General features: G+C 40.0%; 4 protein-coding genes and 1 long non-coding RNA gene across 6 annotated transcripts; 1 reads left to right on the top strand and 4 right to left on the bottom strand.

The window, feature by feature from the left end:
• Positions 1-1147: 1147 nt before the first annotated feature.
• Positions 1148-1768, top strand: LOC126633263 (uncharacterized). The gene is made up of 2 exons (XR_007627011.1): positions 1148-1384; positions 1491-1768. It is a non-coding gene; the product is annotated as an uncharacterized LOC126633263 (long non-coding RNA).
• A 3290-nt stretch (positions 1769-5058) lies between these two features.
• On the bottom strand, positions 5059-6351 carry LOC126633731 (transcription factor MYB73-like). The gene is made up of 2 exons (XM_050304304.1): positions 6162-6351; positions 5059-6030 (listed from the first exon to the last, which is right to left on the bottom strand). Exons 1-2 carry the CDS (start codon positions 6195-6197, stop codon positions 5287-5289), a joined length of 780 nt encoding a protein of 259 aa, XP_050160261.1. The 5' UTR covers positions 6198-6351; the 3' UTR covers positions 5059-5286.
• Positions 6352-9949: 3598 nt separating this feature from the next.
• LOC126633721 (transcription factor bHLH51-like) lies at positions 9950-11545 on the bottom strand. The gene is made up of 2 exons (XM_050304298.1): positions 11081-11545; positions 9950-10564 (listed from the first exon to the last, which is right to left on the bottom strand). The coding sequence occupies exons 1-2, from the start codon at positions 11429-11431 to the stop codon at positions 10085-10087; spliced, it is 831 nt and encodes a 276-aa protein (XP_050160255.1). The 5' UTR covers positions 11432-11545; the 3' UTR covers positions 9950-10084.
• A 2691-nt stretch (positions 11546-14236) lies between these two features.
• Positions 14237-16073, bottom strand: LOC126633741 (uncharacterized). Of its 2 annotated transcripts, none has more exons than XM_050304312.1 (2): positions 15907-16073; positions 14237-15187 (listed from the first exon to the last, which is right to left on the bottom strand). In XM_050304312.1, exons 1-2 carry the CDS (start codon positions 15946-15948, stop codon positions 14477-14479), a joined length of 753 nt encoding a protein of 250 aa, XP_050160269.1. In that variant the 5' UTR covers positions 15949-16073; the 3' UTR covers positions 14237-14476. The 2 variants fall into 2 exon arrangements, with proteins under 2 accessions (XP_050160269.1, XP_050160274.1); XM_050304317.1 differs by having other exon boundaries at positions 14237-15181; positions 15907-16072.
• A 534-nt stretch (positions 16074-16607) lies between these two features.
• Positions 16608-19537, bottom strand: LOC126633710 (GDP-Man:Man(3)GlcNAc(2)-PP-Dol alpha-1,2-mannosyltransferase-like). The gene is made up of 7 exons (XM_050304288.1): positions 19015-19537; positions 18656-18942; positions 18300-18486; positions 18096-18164; positions 17787-17980; positions 17218-17327; positions 16608-17108 (listed from the first exon to the last, which is right to left on the bottom strand). The coding sequence occupies exons 1-7, from the start codon at positions 19318-19320 to the stop codon at positions 16864-16866; spliced, it is 1398 nt and encodes a 465-aa protein (XP_050160245.1). The 5' UTR covers positions 19321-19537; the 3' UTR covers positions 16608-16863.
• Between the last annotated feature and the right edge of the window lie 350 nt (positions 19538-19887).

The raw sequence follows: 19887 nt of genomic DNA, 5'->3' as shown, positions 1-19887 counted from the left end.
ATAACACTAGATCGTAGTATTAAGTGATCCGTTGATAGGTTGAACATAGATAGCAAAGAATGTAAGTTGACGTCTACAAAGAGGTAAAACTTACCTTATAATTAAAGGTAATGCTAGAGAGTTTAAATTTGTAGATAAAATTTACAAACTAAATGATGTGTCATCAATAAGAATTAACACATTATCAACACTTAAGTAATAATCCAATCATCAACTTTTTATGTCATATGATTTACAAAATTTTGTTTACAAATTTATAATTAATGTCGTTTGAATTTGGTTGATTACATTATAAAACAATGGTTATTTGTACCCATAGGGTGCGTTAGTTACACAGAATTATTTCGGATTGGACTAGCTTCAAGGACTAAGTTGGACTAGCTTAAACTAGACTAAACTTAACTAATTTAATGAAGCATTTGGTGTAGTGTCCGAAGAACTTTACCTCATTGTGCTCTTCCTCAACCTCCTCTCCCACCCATTCTCCATCATCATCTTCTCGATCGTCTTTTGCCGTGTGGCTCTTCATCGAGGTGTTCGGGTTTGCTGTCCTAGACCGGGTCGAAAATTAGTGGAATTACACCATTATGCGACTGTTTCTCTCCAGATTTTGTAAGGGGACTTGGCTTTGATTTCTTCTTTCTTGTCGCCCATAGGGTTTTGTTGATTTTTTTTAGATTTTGGTGTGTCATTGTAATTATGTAATTGTAATTTGTCCCGAAAAATGTACGAAAATAAATTGGGTATCCAAAAAGCAAGAGCGTCTCTAGACGAAACTTTGTTGTACAAAAAAACCCCTCTTATAAAACTGTCGGTACAAATTATGGAACTCAAATCCTCTCAAGATCTAAAAAATCCGAGTCTAAGGATTAAATGATTCGGGTTGTTGAAATTTGATCAAACGATTATAAACATAGGACCCCTTTAAAAGTTATAATAATTATAACCGTTTGATCAAATTTTACAGTCCGGATCATTTGATCCTTAGGCTCAGATTTATTAGATCCGGAGATGATCTGGGTCCCAAATTATGCACTCGTCTTACATAAAAGACACACGTAAGCACACGTCATAAAAAAATGATACCTCTTCACCTTCCTTCTATGTGAGGCCAACTAATCTTGCCCATTCACCCAAATATAAATATTGGGCCTCTTGATTTTTAAACATTTTGAACCAACCGACCCAATGATGATTTTATGAACCGGCCCAACCCAAATATGAAAGCCGACAACACATTAGGGTTTTCTCCCTCCAGTATAAATACTCGCAGAACTCTAAAATCCAAACCCTCTCACGCCACTACATCCCCTTCCGTCCTCCGCAGCTTGCAAGACTAGGGTTTGGGTGCGAACATCGTTTTGCCGCCGCCATGAGAGCCAAGGTAAAATCTCAATCTCTCTCGATCGCCTACGCTTTCTGTTTATCCTCGCTTTGCGTCCGTTGATTGATTCGTTTTCTCTGTGTATTTTTTATGGCGGTGATTGCAGTGGAAGAAGAAGCGCATGAGGAGGTTGAAGAGGAAGCGCCGAAAGATGAGACAGAGATCCAAGTAGTTTGCTCGTTCGCTGTCACCGATCATCAATCGACGTCGTTTCGCTTCCGTCTCCGTGTTTTGTTTTCTAATCAAGTAAAATCACTACCGATTAGTCAGTTTGTAGTCGTTTTGTACTCTTCGAGTTACCGCTTTGAACAAGTTTTGCTTCAATTTCAGTCAGATTATGAACCTTATTATGAGTCTTAATATATCTGATTTTCCAATTTTCAATTTTGACGGCAATGGCGGATGTTCTGAATCTTATATTTTCGTTGGTGATTGGGAATATTGCAAGGTTAGTCCGATTATACTTAGCTATGCGTATTGAGCTGAGAACCTTAATCAGTTAACGAAAGATTTTCGGTACCGTTTACTTTAATAAAAATCACATTTTTACACTATTCGAGCTCTTTTCATTAGTTTTCCTTATGACTAGCCGGTTGGCTCCATTGTTCTGGGTAATGCTTGATCTTAATTTGGTCAGTATTGCTGGTTAGGCTTGCCCAATGGCGAAAATTTGTAATCCCCAACGTGTGTGATCGCGTTGGATGTTCATTTTGTGTAGGGTTATTAGATTCTGGATGTTTTGATTAATGTCGATGTTGCTCATAAGCAGGAATTCTGTTTTCGGAACCAAAATACGGCGTTGTTCCGTTTCGAGAGTGTGACGGTGTGTCAAGTGTGGTGTGGTTTTGTGCATGAAATGTGGTTAGCCAACACGCACGTTGAAACATATCTTGTTTTAACATTTCTGTTAGGTTCATTGCTCTCGTCCGATGTCTCCTATATGTAGATCAACCTTGGTTTAAGCATTTATCCAAAACATCTTGGAACCGATGTATGTAGCTGTTAATCTCTCTCTGTATGTGTATGTATGTATGTATGTATGCAGATGCTTGTTTTTGTTGTATCAGTTTACGTCACATTTCCCAAATGTAGCGAATAAGTTCGTTTTACAAGCAAAAATATAATCTACACTAAATTCATCTGAATTAGTCGGATGTGAGTTCGAACTTGGGGCACTGGCCAAATGGATGTAATATCAGTTATATCGGGTCACCATTTTCTGCCGTTCGGTTGCGTCACATCCGTTCTATCGGGTCAATTATATGTACATCCCTTAGGTTTTTTTGTGTTTTCACATAAATCTCTCAGATTTTTAACATATCACAACCACCCTCTGATGTTTTAAAATCATTTCACTAACCTTCCTCCATTGCTAACATATAAAATCCCTAATGTTTATTTTTATAATTTTCATGAGGATATGATCCGTATGTTTAAAATATTGAGGCTAATGAGAATGAGAACGAGGATAAAGATGGTGATAGTAGCGGTGAGTCGGTGACGAGGGTTGAGTACCTGGAGATGTTGGTGTAAGAGAAAATGAGGTGTTCTCATTTACTAACGATGAGGACAACGATTTGGAACCCAATATGTAGTGTGAAAATGTAGTTATAATTTGCTGTAATGCTTGAAGCTCGCTCACCATTCAAATTCAATCACCCATATTGGGTGATTGACTCCAGAGGTGAAAGAAGACATAGTGTGGATGCAAATTTCTGCCGTCTTCAATCTTGACGAAAATGCACCTGCAAAACAATCAACACCTTTGATCAAAGACCTAAGCCTCACGCTCCCACGAGGTGGGGGAGTTAGGTCAACAGATCTTCGATGCCTAAGTTAGTTTTTCTGAGAGAGTAAAGTGTTGAAGGCTTTTTAGGGTTGCAAAAGCTCCCTCAAATTGGTAGAATATGAGGTATTTATAGGGTTAGGGCGGGCCATATAAGGTTTAATGGAGAAATATTCTCTAAATATTCCCAGGATATTCAATAGAAGATAATATCTTGAGATAATAAGGTAATAATCCTTAATTGATTTAAATTAAGATTACTTACTTGATTGGAGTTAATTTTCAATTAGGAATGTATTAGAGATAAGATTTGGGTAATTAATCCTTATCTTTAATTCCTTGCTATGGGTAAGTGAGTTGTGGGCAACTGTGTTCAGCTGCTGAGTTTTTCAAGGAAGAATTTGACCAATTTATTGAGGGCAATTTTGTCTTTCTTGAATAAAAGTCCACGTGTTGCCTCTAGAATTTTTGGAATTATTTTAGGCTCCACAAATGCCCCCACACCTACTGTGCTACACGCATGGAAAGGCTAGTAGGTGTAGTAATCTCAAGTTGCTTGGGTTTGTAGAGTTGTTACCCAATTTGAACTTGATCTTCTTTCTTGATTTGGAGATAGACTTCTTCTAGAAAAAGGAAAATAATTGCCCCCACTACCTACTTAATTATGCCTTAAGTAGGGGATTAAATAAATTTGGAGAACAATCATTATTCAACCAAGAAAGAGAAGCTAGAGGATATTTTTTTCTTCCCACTCCCCTAGCGTTCTTCTTTTCTTACCCTTGCGAAGAGTCGTTTCTTGTTGTTGTTCTTCTTCTTCTTCTCCAAGCCGCACCAAGGTAAGAAAAATTTGAAATTTTTCTTCTTCTTGAATTTTTGGGAGTCTTAGGACTTGAGAAATTGGCTCGGTCGGGGCTGAGGTGGTGAGAGGCTTGTGGCAGGGGTTGGTTGGCGTGGGCCAGGTAGACGGCTCGGCTTGGGCTAAGGGGATCGGCGCACTGGGGCGCGGGGAGACCGGCTTGAGCAAGGTCTTCAAGGTTGTTGGGCAAGGGCCCGTGCATGCGAGAAGAGAGGGAAAGAGACCGGCGTAGGCTGGCTTTCTTGCGTGCGTGACCTGAGCCAGGAGGCTTGGGCCTGCCTTGGGGCACGGAAGAAAAAGGGGAAGGAGGCGTGGGCCTCCCCCCATGCCATATCTTTTCCAGGAGGTGATCGGCTCTATGAAATGCATGTCTGCTCAATGTTCCCCAAATGCAGTTTGTGTGATGGTGGGGTTCTCGAACTTGAGCAGGTTCTTTGATCTTGGCTTGACCATAAATGAGTTCTTGTACTTCTTTGAGATCGGCCACAAGGAAGGTGTGGGAGATGATCTGTATAAAAACCCTAATGTTCATTTTTATAATTTTCATGAGGATATGATCCGTATGTTGAAAATATTGAGGCTAATGAGGATGAGAACGAGGGTGAAGATGGTGACAGTAATGGTGACGAGGGTCGAGTACCTGGAGATGTTGGTGTAAGAGAAAACGAGGTGTTCTCATTTACTAACGATGAGGATGACAATTTGGAACCCAATATGTAGTGTGAAGATGTAGTTATAATTTGCTGTAATACTTGAAGCTCACTCACCATTCAAATTCAATCACCCATATTGGGTGATTGACTCTAGAGGTGAAAGAAGACATAGTCTATTCAATTTAGAAGATGGGTGATTGGGGTGCATGGCTACAAGTTCCTAACTAGAGTATACAAGGTTAATTTTGTCATTTTAAAATTATTTTATGCTGATGTCAGCATAAAACTAATGGAACCCTGCCGGAAGAGGGTCTGTGAAATAATTTTAAAACGTCAGTGTTTAGGATATGTTGAAAACCTGAGGGCCTTAGGGGGTGGAGTTGTAATTAATTAACCCCATATTAATCTCTTGTAATTTCTAATGACAGCAAGTAAAAGCATTACATTTCAAACTAAAGATTAAGAACTAACTCATGATCAACGTCTGGGGAGGTTTGCAGGTTGACCAAGATTTTGAAACTGAAATTTCACAACCCAACACAAGAAACCCAAAAGAAAAAAGAAAAAGGATAAAATATTGGAAAATGAAAACTTCACATGATCCACGTCACGGGTCATTTTGATGTGCTGCAGACTGCAGCCCAAAAGTGGGCCCACCATTCTCCCGTAAGCTGTCGATGTAATTCCTGACCTCCCGCGCTATCATCCGATGCATGATCTTCAGCAAACTCGTCTCCTCCGTCTCCACCCTACAGTTCTCCACATCATCGTTATTATCCACCGCTTCGTGACCGTCTTCTTCCTCCTCACTTTTCAATACGACCTCGTTTTCCGCCTTCTCACCGGGCGGCGACAGCGTCAGCGACGTCTCAACTATCACTCCCTCCCCTCCCGCGTTTGCTTTCAGACTCTCATGTTCCGGCGACGCCCGCAGGCACTGCCGCTTCATGTCCGGCTCGTCCCCGACCGCGGCGGCCAAGTCGGAACCCGACGACGTGGAAGACAACTCGGCGCGTTGGCGTCCCCGCCGCAGAGTGGAGTTCCAGTGATTTTTGATGGCATTATCGGTGCGGCCGGGGAGGAGGCGGGCGATGGTGGCCCACTTATTACCGTGGAGGGCATGAGCCTGGATAATAACGGAGTCCTCCTGAGGCGAAAAGGGCTTGTGCTGGACGGTGGGGCTGAGCTGATTGCACCAACGGAGGCGGCAGGACTTGCCGGAGCGGCCGGGAATGCCAGTGCTGATGAGGGACCAGTTGCGGGGGCCGTGCTGGGCCACCAGTTTGATCAGGGTGGCGTCCTCCTGCGGGCTCCACGACCCCTTCACGCGATCCTCACCGCTCACCGCTCCCTTCATCGCCATGCAATCATAAGAACATAGAGAATCAGAAAACAAGAGAGAGAATGAAAATTTGGAATGGAATTGGAGAGAGAGGGAGAGAGAGAGAGAGAGAGGAGAGTTTTGATGAGTGGGGTTTTAACCGTTTGATGGAGGGGATGGGGGGTTGGTGGTGACATGCATGAACCGTAAAACCGTTCTGATTTCGCATAACGGAAATGAACTCCAAACGCGTTTCTTTCTTTCTGTTTGTTTCGTTTTAATTTGATTTTTTTTTTTTTCTGTTTTGGAAACCTCTCTAGAAAATCGAGGTGAGATTTTGGAGAGAGGGAGAGGGGGGGGGGGTTTAAGAAGAAGTGGGTTTTTTTTTTTCCTTGTTGTTGTTTTTCTAAGTTGCTTCCAATGCTTGGGTTGTTAATTAATAATTTGCACTCTAATTAAAGGAGAAAATTGCACGAACGGCATAATGCTTTTTAGTTTTATACAATTACGACGTGTATTAATTTTAGTTTCAATTAATTCCCAAACTTCACGTTGTATTGTAAATTGGCACTCAAACTCCACGAGGGTCATTTTTCAAAGGCGTTCTTGTCAATTATCGTGATTAGGTACATGGAATTAGTTGTCCACATAGCATACACTTATATGGAATTAACACAACTTATTTCTGCTTTTAAAAAGTAACTTCGTCAAGTTTGGTGGGCCCTAAGATTTTGTTCTTATCACTTGCCATTACTTGATCCAAAGGTAGATGGAAGTGGACATATGTGTTAAATGTTGTGTTTAAAATATAGGTAAATTATATAGTAACCTCTCAGGTTTAAAGTCTATTACAACCCCATACAACATTTTTAAAACATTTCGCTTTCATACCTCAAGTACTATTTTATTTTAAAATAATACAACCGTTACATTTTGCATCCATTGATCCGTTAAGTGCTGACATGGCTGCCACATTTGTGCCACGTGGCTTCCAAATGTGTACCACATAGCAAAAATAATAATTTTTTAATTTAAAAAAAAAAACCTGTATTTTCTAAAATGATTTTTTTTAAAAATCAAAAGCTAAAACCTTATCCCCCTTCTTCCTCCTCTCTTCTCCCCGCAACCTCATCTTCTTCCCCCTGCAACCCAAAAATAAAAAATAAAAAAAAATAAAAAAAGCCCTTCAGTTCGTCTTCCCCACCCCTCCTCTTCCTCCTCCTCCTCCTCCTCCTCCTGTCTTCTCCCCCATCTTCATCTTCTTCCCCCCTGAAACCCAAAACAAAAAACAAAAAACAAAAAAAAAAACAAAAAAACAAAAAAAAAACCCTTCAGTTCGTTTCCCCCTCCTCTTCCCCTCTCTTCTCCCCCATCTTCATCTTCTTCCCCTGAACCCCCTACTTGCAAAAAAAAAAAAAAAACAACCAGATCCCATCTACGCCATCATCGCTAGGTTTGTGAGGTGGGAGGAATGGATATGGATTTAAGGAGTGAGGGGTCTGTAGAGGAGAGTCGAGGGGGGTGTAGAGGAGTGAAGAGGGTGGGTGCGGAGGGAGGGATGTGGGTTTCTGGGTGAGGTGGGTTGTGGGGTTAGGATTTAAAAAAAATAAAAATAAAAAATTATTATTTTTGCCACGTGGGGCAGCCACATGGCACAAATGTGGCAACCACATCAGCGCTTAACGAAGCAATGAATGGAAAATGTAACGGAGATATTATTTTGAAATAAAATCATACGTGAGGTATGAAAGTGAAATGTTTTAAAGATGTTGTATGAGGTTGTAATAGACCTTAAACATGAGGGGCTACTATGTAATTTACCCTTAAAATATCCATGAAATCGTCAATATTTTCGTCGAAATATTTGATAAATCAAGAATCGATATGAAAAGATGTGTGAAATGCAAACTTCACCTTATATCGGCGAGATATAGTAAAATTAATGAATATCAATAATATTTACCAATTCACTATAGAAATTTGCCGTAACACATTGCAGATTTCGAACTTTTAATTTTTTTTAGAAATTATCTCTGATTTCGACTAAATCTGAATGAGTTGATATACCCATCCGTTGCATTTTTTTATAATTTCCATCAAAGGCAATCGATATCGATATATCCATTAATATTTTCATAAATTTGTATATCGATATTTCTACCTGTATCTATATTTTAAATACTGGTCAAATATAACACAATTTGAAGTTTGAGTAGTTAATTGTTGTAACTTTTTAATTTAGGTGCTAATTTCATAAAAGTGAGAAATGCAAGTGCAATTGTGCAAATTTTTCCACGAAAATTAATAATTAGCCCAATTTTTTTAACGAATATAAAATAGTAGAAGGGGGTGGGGGGTCAGTGAGATGATAAAAAAGTAAGGTGTAACGTCTATCCGTTTCTTAACGGAACGTAACGGAAGTGCAAACTGCAAGGCAACTGAACTGCCCAACGGAGATTGCGCGGGAAACCGGGCGCGGGATATTAGCGTCACCGGCCGCAACGGCGAACTGTTAAACAGTTAAAAAGTACATTACATATTTTTTACAGTCGTGTTTTTGGAGTTTGCAATTGAGAATTTGGTGACCAAGTTAATTTCTAACACTTGATATGACGTAATCACATTCAACCACTACACTGTATAGCATCAGAGTTCAAAGTTTGTGAACAAAGTGGAGTAGCTAAACATAATCTTTGTTTAATTACTCAAGTAATTTTTGTTTAATTAGCCATATAATCTTTGTTTAAACCTCTAATGGAGTGGTAGGAATTGGCTTAGGACTCCATGAGGACCTCCCAAAAGGGGCTTGATTTGAAATTTTCAAACTTAACTACGTGCACATGTTAGCAAGAATAGAGGTTATCAATATATGTTAGCAAGAATAGAGGTTATCGATGTAAATAGCAATAGAACTACTCAGTACATGTCGTACTTAATTTTATCAAGTTTTTTATGTGGAACATTAAATCTTTCGAAACACCATTTCACGTCAGACCAATCTTCGGTTAGGTACACATGCAATCCAATCTAGATCGTAATTGTTTCTTTGTTTGTTTTTATTTTATTTTGAGGATTATATTCAAGTTTTGTTTTGAGATGTAGGAATTTAATTTGTGTTTTCAATTCACAGTTGTAGTACTTCTCTTTTCAACGTTGAAAATGTCCCAAGTTCAAATCATCCACTAATAGTAGCATTGGTTACATTAGATTGGAATTTGTTCCAAATATGTACAGGTACTAACTTTTCTCTTCAACATGCACAAGATAGATGTATTGAAGTTTTTCCAACTAGCTCTTCATCTGGTAATATTTATCTTCTAAACATAAGAGTTCGAAGTTCGAATCTCTTTCGTCATGTAAAATATTAGTTGGATTTCCCAATAAGTCTTGTCAATAGCAAACACTTTCTATGATACAAGTCTCCAAAGTCAAAAGTTAATGGGCCAATAACCCCAACTTGTGGCTCAAATTGTACCATCCCTAACCAGTTTATAATTGGTGGGCTTTGTCACCAGGTGTAATAGAACTATAGCCTCCTTTATCTATAATTAAATAGGGATTATCATATGCTAAACACTCTCTTAAGCACTAACAATGCAATTATTTGCCATCAATTTCCTTAGTAATCACAATGACAAGATGCCTGATAGCCAGCAAGCACATGCAACTGAGCAGAAGTAGGCAAAACATCATACATTGTTCAATCGAACAATCATGATAAGATGAGGAAAGGGTATACTATATGGTAGCTATCAATGAACTCCACCACATCTTGTGGTAGGAAGCCACATCCTTATGCCTAATTGCCTTATGCTTGATTGAAGCATGTCTCCTAAAGGAAAGCAATTTATATGACATAATTCCGCTATTAGTGTGGAGTCTTGTGTTTATAATGTAACGTTATGCGGAATTTCTTTACATATATCATTGAATTATTGATACGAAACGCTAAACGTGGAAGTATACTTGTGCCATTTAAGTCTTTTCCCAAAAGAAGAACAAAAAATAAAATGAAAGAAAGAATAGGGGCTAAGTACTAAAAAGTAAAAACACTTGATTCAAATAGAAGTCCGAAATCTGCTTATTAATTTGGGCAATGGAATGGCAAGAAAAACCTCTGCCTCTTGCTTCGAATCCGACAGTTCGGCGTCATGGACGACGCGGCAAGTTTACTCAAAACCAACTTGAGTGATTGTTTGAGAGTGCTCGTGCAAACAGCCTCTTCACCGTCCTTAGAACAAAGCACCAAAACACTTTTGATTCTTCCTCCCACGCTCGCCATGTCGGCACGAACAGCCGTCAGTTTTAGGCCTTTGAGGACTTGAATGAGCTCCGAGAAGAGTTCCGGCCGGTCGTCGCAGCAGACGGATGCCCTTATGAGAAAACTCCCCCGGCTTTTGTTAGTGCTACTGGTGGCGGAGTTTACAGTATGAGCAGGATCACAGTCGATGGTTACTTCATCAACTTCGGTTGGAACTACGAAGGATTTGCTCACTTCCATCGCTTTTCGCTTTAGATCCTTCACATGATCGATCACGCTTCCTAATAGAGCCGCCTTGTCCATCTGCACAAACAAAGCTCAACCCGTATCAGGAACGTTCTCGTTTGGCAAGATCATGCATATTACGTTATTAAACTGTCAATTAGGATGTTTGCACAAGGGACGTTATGTTGTCAATACTGCCAATCATCATGAAGCAAAGTGTTAATTGGGCGCAGTGTGACATGTTGTATGTTGATATTGCTAGATTGTAAATTATGAATTAGCTCTAAGAAAAAGAGAGGGGGGAATGAATGATACGGACTATAATCTATGCGCAGGAAACATATTATATTATGTTGTTAGACTATAAATTATGAATGATGCAAAATGCTAAGAAAAAGAGAAAGATGAACTAGGCAAAGTGTTATAAGCGTACGAGATATGTTATGTTGTTAGACTCGATCATGATCACCTAGGCATACCGCTAAGAAAGAGAAATGAACTAGGCCAAGTGTTATCATCGTATGCAAGATATTCTATATTATGTTGTTAGAGTGTCAATCATTAGACGGAGAGAAAAATGGCATAATATATTACCTTGTCGGACTTGGGAATGAGTTTCCTAAGAGTAGCAAGCTGTGCGTTGATTCTATCTCTGCGCCTTTTCTCAGCCTGGCTGTGGCTCCTCGAAGCAGATGCAGCTCTATCTTCTTCAAAACCATCCGCCGCCGTCGAAGACCACGAACTAGGCGGCAACCCACAAAACTGGAATTGATTAGAGCTCGATACATGAGGAGGAGGAAGAGGAGGAGGAGGAGGAGGAGGAGGCCATGGAACCAGAAAGCTGGAAGAAGACTCATTGCTTACTGCAGCAGCAGCTGCAGCAGAGTTGAATTGATGTGACCAGCTTGGCACTCCAGTCCCAGCATAATAATAGTTCTGATCCATGGCCAGAAAATACACAAGTAAACCATATTCTAAAACCTTCAGTCCTCCAATCCCCTTTGCTTTTAATCCCACATATTTTAAGATCTACTATTCATTGGCACTAACAATGTGTGATCTCCACATCCTGATAGTGATTGGCTTTTTTATCCACAAAACCTTTTAGTTTGTCAAATGAAAATTGCTTTTGGATGTATCCGGCTGTCACCTCGATACAATTTTTTCTTTTCCTTAAGGGCTCCTTGGTAAATACAATTAAAAATGACATAGATTGACTCGATAATAGTAGGAGGAGAAATTCTTCGATGTAGCAGTTGTTGACAATGCATGGCATCACACTCATATGAGAGTGGGACTACATGCATGTTGGTCTTAGCGGGTCCCACAAGTTGTGAATGTGATGCGCTGCAATAATCGCACCGAAGAACTTCTCAATTATCAAAGTTAGAAAGATCATCAACTTTATGTTATTAACTTAGTCTAATTTGTGCTTTGTACGTATCTTGATCCTTATCCAGAACCCTAAACAAGTATTAGTATTCATATTTGTTAGAGAGGAATAAGAATTTGAGTCATATTAGCACAATGCTTTTCAGCTTATCCAGAACCCTAAACAAGTTTTAGTATTCATCTTGACCCTTATCCACTGTTAGGCAGTTTTAACTTACTCTAAGAAAGCTTTAGCAAGACTAGAAGGCACACTGCCACATCACCATGGTCTAAGTGAGATACAGCTGCCGGCAGCTGACTTGGTTGCTTTCAGCAACCACTATCCGCACCTCTCCAATTGTGATTTTTCATCCCCACTAGAGCAGGAGAATTGTCGCACTCCACTCTCACACTCATTTATCTCATTTATATTAATTAGGACCACCAAGTACTACCTATATGACAGTTTTGAACAGTCAATTATAACCGCTAAATATTTTAGTTGATAGTTTTTTTATCATTACAGTCTCGCGAGTTATATTTTATCCTATCACGACAATATAATGTGTTTTGGACAGTCAATTATAACTATCAAGTATTGTTGTTAAAAATTTTCTTGTCATTACAGTCTCACACGTTATGTTTTGCTTCAAACCATACATGTTAAGTATTGTTCATATTGAATACCCTAAATGTCTTGTCGTGACACTATGACTTGCTATGTTTTCAGACATCAATTAGAACTGCTAAGTATTGTTTAAGTTGAATGGTTTTCTCCTGTAGCAACCAACACACATCATATGTTTTTAAACAGTCGATTAGAAGTTAGAACTGCTAAGTATTGTTGTTGAAAAGTATTCCCTTGTCACAACAATCTACACCTTGTGCTTTTCAACATTCAATTACAATCATTAAGTATTGTAGTTGAATATATAGTTTTTATTTTTATAAGACCCTAAGACGTATATATTGTTACATTTTCAAACTATGAATGAAACTTTAATGATATAGAATGTTATCATAATTATCGGTAGACGATTTTTCAACACAAACATTTCTTACTTACAGTCAGACAAGAGATCATTTTAGTATCTTGTGAGATCTCCATCTATCTTCCTAATAAATCTAACAAGATCTCTTGGATTAACCTTCAAGCTGCCACACATTTTTTGTGGCTTGGTTCGTCTTCTTCCCCCATTGGCTTGCTGTGATGGTACTACACAAGCAGACAAAAGAGCTTCAATAAGTAATCAACAATGGCAGGATATAAATATTTATATGTTATATACATATATAGGGCCCCTTGATTTTACACTCAAACATTGTAACTCGCCATAAAAGAGGGAGGGACTTTAAAGATTGATACGACGTTTGATCAACCAACTGACTCTCTCTCTCTATCTCTCTCTCTCTCTCTCTCTCTCTCTCTGTGCAGATTTCTTCCCCTCCATTTTCTCACATTTTGTGTGGTCGTTGTAGCTCCCGTATCTTCTTTCTTTCCTTCCCCTCATTTTTTCATCTTAAAAGTAACAATATATATCTTGAGTGCATGTCTTTTGGGGTCCCATTGGCTTTGGTTCATCGTTTTTGCTAATTTACGTATCGTCGGCAGGAACATGATATAAAGGCGCGCAGTCTGCAGAAATATGTGTGTGAGATGGCTCGAGTGGATTGGCCACTCTGGTCGTAGATGACGTCAACCGACACGAGTTTGATCATTAGAAGAGAAGCACATTAAGCAAGCTAAACTCATGGGTGTTTGATGGGAGGACCTACATCGAGTTAGACATTGAAGCGCGGTATTACAAACAAAAACCGCACTGATACGTGAAAAAGTTAAAACACATGACATTATGTTATTGATTTGAGATACCGTCACAGTAGCGTATCTAATGTAAGTAAGTCTCTCTTATTTGATTGACCATTAAAAACTTTATGTTAAGTGTTGAAAGATATTTATAGTTGTAGTTTCTGTCATTGAAGTAAGAGAGATTCTTGACTATACCCGTTATACGTCCCCTTATGTGTATCTCTTTGTATATTCCTTGTGTCTCTCTCATCAAGTAATGAGAAAGAAAGCATGAGAGGATATACAATCCGTTACACCACAAATTCTCTCCTGAACCAGCTATGTCAACAAAGCAAAACTAACACACAAATTCAACTAAAATGAACTTGATGAGAGAGAGAATGAGAGGATATACAATCAGTTACCCGACAAATTCTCCCCGAAACCAAGTATGTCAACAAATCAAATCTAGCACACAAATCCAAAATAAAATGAGCCCTAAAGTCAATGTTAACCTCAACAGAAATACTAAGTGAAATGCTTTTCTTGTTCATTTTCAAGTAGTTGAGGTAAGGAAACAAGGGAAGAAGTTCAAGGAATTGAATAGCTTTTACCATATGTTTCCTTCCAATGAAGCTACAACAGTGTACTCGCAGTAAATGTTGAATACTAGTGATACAAATATTGACCCTGCAAATCTTTGTACATTGACATGTATATCTTGCCTACAATGGTTTTCAAACCCTAGTCCTGTGGAAGATGAGAACTTTAGTACACAGAAGCATCAAGGTGGCTGGTGCAAAACTCGGGGATGCCTACCGCAGTCAGTCTCAATTTTCATTGAAATGGATGGCACCAAGTTTCCAAACTACGTACGTTGTAGTGAACATCACCGTGCTGATAAATACAAACGAAAAGAGAATTAGAAACAAGTCATTACCACCCGGAAAATCCCAAGTTAGGCCCTGCTTTGGCATCCCTCGCTTGCTGTCGTCAAAAATGTTTGTAGGGGCCTCTGGAAGTCCGGATCTTTTCTTTCCGCGTTCGCTGTCTCTGAGAGCATCCAATACATTCTTGCCCCTAGCTGAATTTTTAGACGGCTTTGAGTCTGTGTAACGACTGAGAACCTTGGCTGCCCTCAGTCTCTCCCTTGCTGTTAGGGGCGATCTTTTTGACTTGGGTTGCACGTCAGGTGACTGAGATGCCTCCTTTGGATTTGAGGAATCCAAAGAGCCATTGGGAGGCTCAGAGGTTTGAGGCCCGGACTGATCAATGACACTCGTTTCGAACTGAGCCGAAGAGGTTGAATCAACAGCTGGTAATCGATCATCAGGAGAACTTGCAGTAGTTTTGGAAGCCTTGTCACCGGTGCCTGTGGTGAGCTGATTGCTATCCGCAACTGAAAGACATAAGCCCCATCGTTTTTCACTTATACGCCTCCTTTGTCCAAATGTTCCAAAGAAGGATGTGAATTGGGTGGTGGCTGCTGGTATAGAAGCTCCAACAGAAACTTTTGACACATTCTGGTACTTGGCCTGTAACTTCGAACGGAGAACAAAAGAACGTTCGTAAATTATCGAGTGAAGCATCCAGTTGCCGAGATATTTACCTCACAAATAACATAAATGATAAAATTGTAAACAAAGATTCTAGTCTTTCATTACATATAATTAAAGGCAGCATCGTTTGTTGAACAAACATCTCTATCATCGTTAGAAACAGCCCCTTGAACCAGTTAACGAGCAACGAGAGCATGAAACTATTCAGCTAGATAGAGCACAGTTTGTCTAATTTAAAGGCATGATGCACTGTAACAATCATGTAAAAATTAGGATGCACCTATCGAAAGAACAAGTATACGAGTGAAGCTACTTCTCCGTTCATGAAAAAGGTCGAGTTTTGAAGGACGAAAAAGGATTTCCCTCCTTAGTTCTGAGTCTTGTGAGCATCAAGCTTAACTAAGCAAACAATTTACATACACATGTATAGAAGTGATAATCACCCAAAAGAAGGCCTCGAAACAAACTGTTGTGCGGTATTCCAAGCTAATCACGCACTCTGAGCCATGAACTTATCCATATCACAGTGCGTGATTGGCTTGGAATACCATGACAGTGCCATCTTATCTTGGGAGACCGATTGCTCCAAGCCAACCTCAAAATTAAAGTGCATAGCCAGTTCAAAATATTTCAATACAAGAAGAAAAACATAGAGACAAATTGTTGAAGATATGGTACAGATGAGGAAGCATGGAAGTTACCGTGGAGTTGAAGCCCAGCACCGAGTTGAATGAAACAGCCATTTTTATGGTCGTCTACGGCCCAACCATTTAGAGAGGGAAAGAGAGAGAGAGAGAGCAAAGAGTTTACTGTGTGTTTCTGCGTTGCGGTGCAAGCAATGGAGTGGATGGTCTGTAATCCAAGGAAAGGGGATGAGATTTGATGCCACCACAGCATGTCCGAGCGCGTGCCTGGCACGCCTTTCTTACTTCTGGTTTTCTACATCCCAACGGCATGTCGTTTATTGAATTATACCATAACAAGTTTTGGTTAGATTTTGGGGTATGTACTTCTCACACATCTTTTGTTAATCTTTTGTTAATTTCTATCCGCTGATCTTCAATTCATCCAATCCGACGGTCAAAAATTAGAAGGATGTGTGAAAAGTAAAAAGAGATGTGTGGATATCACACCCCTAGATTTTGTATCTTTCGATTTTATCTAATCTACCATGATCGGTATTCAGTAAAAATATCCCTAGGAGGATCTTCGAAATCCTCAAATCATGACCGTTCATCGCATATCGTGCGGTCAATTTTCATCGAGTATAATTTATATTTAATTTTAAATAAAAGTATTTAAAATGATTCCTAACCGCACGATGTACGATGAACGGACACGATTTAAGGATCTCACAAAGAGGATCCGGAGAGGATCCTCATTCAAAATATCCAATCCGAACTTGAAGCAACTAAATTCATACTCAACAAAGAACCCGAAAATGAAGGGCGTTACGAAAAGGGTAAATGTGGATGTTGAATACCGGTATATGATTTGGAAGACGATACTATCAAACGGTTAGAGTTACAGTGGCATAATCGGACTTTTTCAGTTACCGGTAAGGCTCGGGGTAACGGAAAATGCAGTACAACTAAAGTCCGATGCAAACGGCTCTTCTCTGTGAAGTTACGAGTATACTGTGATTGATGTTTAGTCCATTAATTAGAAGAATGGGTGAGCACTGGGGAGATTGCGGCTTTGAAATCTTCATAGAATCTTTGCTCCGAGTATCTGCCACCCCGCTTCCTCGCAGCTGAAGCCATCTTCAGCCTCTCGCTTTCTGGCATCTTTATGACATTGAGGATGGCGACTGCATATTCGTCCACTGTGCGGGCAAGAAATCCTGTTTGCAATCCATCCTCTGCTAAAACAATGTCCATTTTCGGGCCAGCAGAGTTATGTGCTGAAGCAAGAATGGGAAACATGAGGAGTATCAGAGCAGGAAAAAAAAGTGAATAGGGCAAGATAGAAAGTTCGTTGGTTAAATGACGGATAACTTTTGAGATGCTCACCAATTGGGATGGCTCCTGCAGCCATATACTCCACAACACTTATTCCGAAGTGTTCATCCGTCATTGAATGGATTCCTGCGATGGCCCCTCCCAGAAGTTGCACCAAGTCCCTGTAGATGTGAAAAATAACCAAGGCTAAGAAAGCAAAAACAAATCCAAACAGGGTACATTATTACAAGAACAAAAGAGAGCCGATAATCGTTGACATTGAGGAAAATATGTTTACGAAAACAGCAGCTAAAATTGTTTTGAGAAGATTTTCACACCACACAGTTTGTATTTGTCTAATTCAGCTACATACTATGTAGCTTATTCGAATTCACCTAGGCAGACGCACAAAAAAAAAATGCTAATTATCTGAGTCATTCATGCTGTATATATTAGCATCACTACTTGTATGATTCAATCCTCAGATGGGAAGCGATTAACAATGGAAGCCAACCAAAGATAAGAAACTTGTGAACAGATCATGCATGGTTTACGTTTAACAGAGAGAGCAAGAGCAAGAAGAACAAGTTATCTAGACATTTACATTAAGGGATGCAGAACATGAAATCCTTGGCACAGACCTGTATAATACATTTTTATGAAATTCAACGTCCCCGTCAACCTTCAGTTCAACTGCTTTATCTTTCAAATGTTGCAATCTTTCCTCATCTGCCTTATTCCGACAGCTACCCACAAACTGAAGCTTAGGTCTGGGCAAGTGTGCATCTAATTTTCCTATGGCAACTGCAAACGCCTCAAGTTGGAGCCCATGTGCCTGAGAATGGAACAACCAAATTAAAAAGGACTTGCAATATCCACAAATAATAAAGGCCCCATAAATGAGCCGCAAAAATCTTAGTACCTTGTGCTCAAAAGGTTTATATTCCCACCTTCTCTGGCCGAAACTGAGCAACAGATATAAATTTTGCCGGTTCAGCAGGCCTTTCCAACGGAAGTGCCTACACAGACAGCAACTTGTTAACAACCACACAGATAGACAATTGCACATTTGCAGCTCATCTCACACAATGACTAGTCAAATCGTTGAAAACCACATTTCAAAGTAATATGTTAAGATATTACTGATAACAAACCTGAAGTCCAGAAGTGTCACAAGGAGGGTAGACCCGCTTAGTCCGTGTGGGAATGTTCCAGAGCTTTTCGATATGGGACTGAGTCCAGGACGAATTAACCATAACAAGATGAGCACAAGAGCCCACAATCCCATACATCCGGCTAAATATATTGTAGTATACGACTTTGCAGCTGGACAACCAATTGCTACAACAACAATTCAAATTCAAGTTATGATCTTTTTTCGTCTAAGCAACTAAATGCGAAAAGTGATCATCTTTTCGGTTTAACCAAACATCCATCCATGTTCTTTCACTGGGTTTCATCAGCCACAATCAGCAAAATGTGAAATGGGAAAATTGACAAACAGACCTACCTCCGAGCAATGAAGTCGTCATTGTTGTACATGGAGCTCCGCCGGCGGACCCGGGAGAGCATGTCGCAGCTGATTGTGGGGTAATGGGTGTAGCAGATAACCCTGCAACCAAACAGCCGGGCCATTGGGTACGTGAAGGCATAGCCAGCGGTGTCGAAGTAAAAAGTAGGAGTGAACTTCGTCAACGCCTCCCATGAGAGGTAGACAGAGCCGAGGCTCTGCCCGATCATGGTCAGCCGGGGGTAGGTGGCCTCCTCGACCCATTTCCTCTTGCTCAAATGCACCACCTTCAAATCCCAATCGATAATTAACGAAAAAAATCAAATTCAAAGAGAGAGAGAGCGAGAGAGAAAGAGAACCTTGGGTTGGTGAACGAGTTTGACGCCGAAGCGGTCGACGGCACGGGCGGTCAAGGAGTGAGGAGAGGCGTCGTGGTCGCCGGTGTAGACGAGGCAGTCGAGGGAGGGGTTTTCGTCCTGGATGGCTTTAACGGCGCACCAGAGGACTCTTTCTCCGCCGCCGCCGTCGTTGGTGTAGGGGTGGAAGAAGGCGACGGCGCGTTTTCTGTTGCTTCTGGCGGCGGATATTTGGAGGGAGATTCTCAGGATCAGGGCCGAGAGAGCAGTGATCAGACCCCAAATCACGAGATGGTACGCCATTTGCATCGATCGATCGAAGTTGCTGGGAAATGGAAATTGGTTAATGAAAGAGGAATCGATGTGGGAAATTGGTGGGATTTGTTCTGTTTTTTTTGGTGGGAGATGAACTTCCGAGACTCGGAGGTCCAAGAGGACTAAACTGAAAGGATAAAAACTTTAACATATACTATTTGTGACGTCACTGTGGCATTGTGTTTGGGACTGAAAGACTGGTTTTGGACTGCTAAGCTAAAAGAAAGATCGTTTTCTGTCAACCAAAAGTGCTTTTAACTACATTTAGTTCAGAATTGTTAGTGTTTTTTTATCATAAAAGCTATTTCTGTAGAAGCAACTGACTTTTTCAGAAAGCACTTAAAACATCACCAAATTTTTCTGTGTATCTAATAGAAGCATTTCTTGTTCTTGACATGTGAGTAGAAGGCTCTAACAAGAACGCAAATTGTGGATTACTTTCTTTGAGTTCAAAATATAACATTTGAGTTTAAATTCGTACTCGTATCTACCAAGATGATCCTTAAAATGTTAGAACTCAAATTTGAGCTGTAACGTTTTTTTTTTTTTTTTTTCAAGATA

Source organism: Malus sylvestris, chromosome 1, assembly GCF_916048215.2.
Source record: "Malus sylvestris chromosome 1, drMalSylv7.2, whole genome shotgun sequence".
NCBI classification, from domain to species: domain Eukaryota; kingdom Viridiplantae; phylum Streptophyta; class Magnoliopsida; order Rosales; family Rosaceae; genus Malus; species Malus sylvestris.
This window is presented reverse-complemented; position numbering and strand designations above follow the sequence as displayed.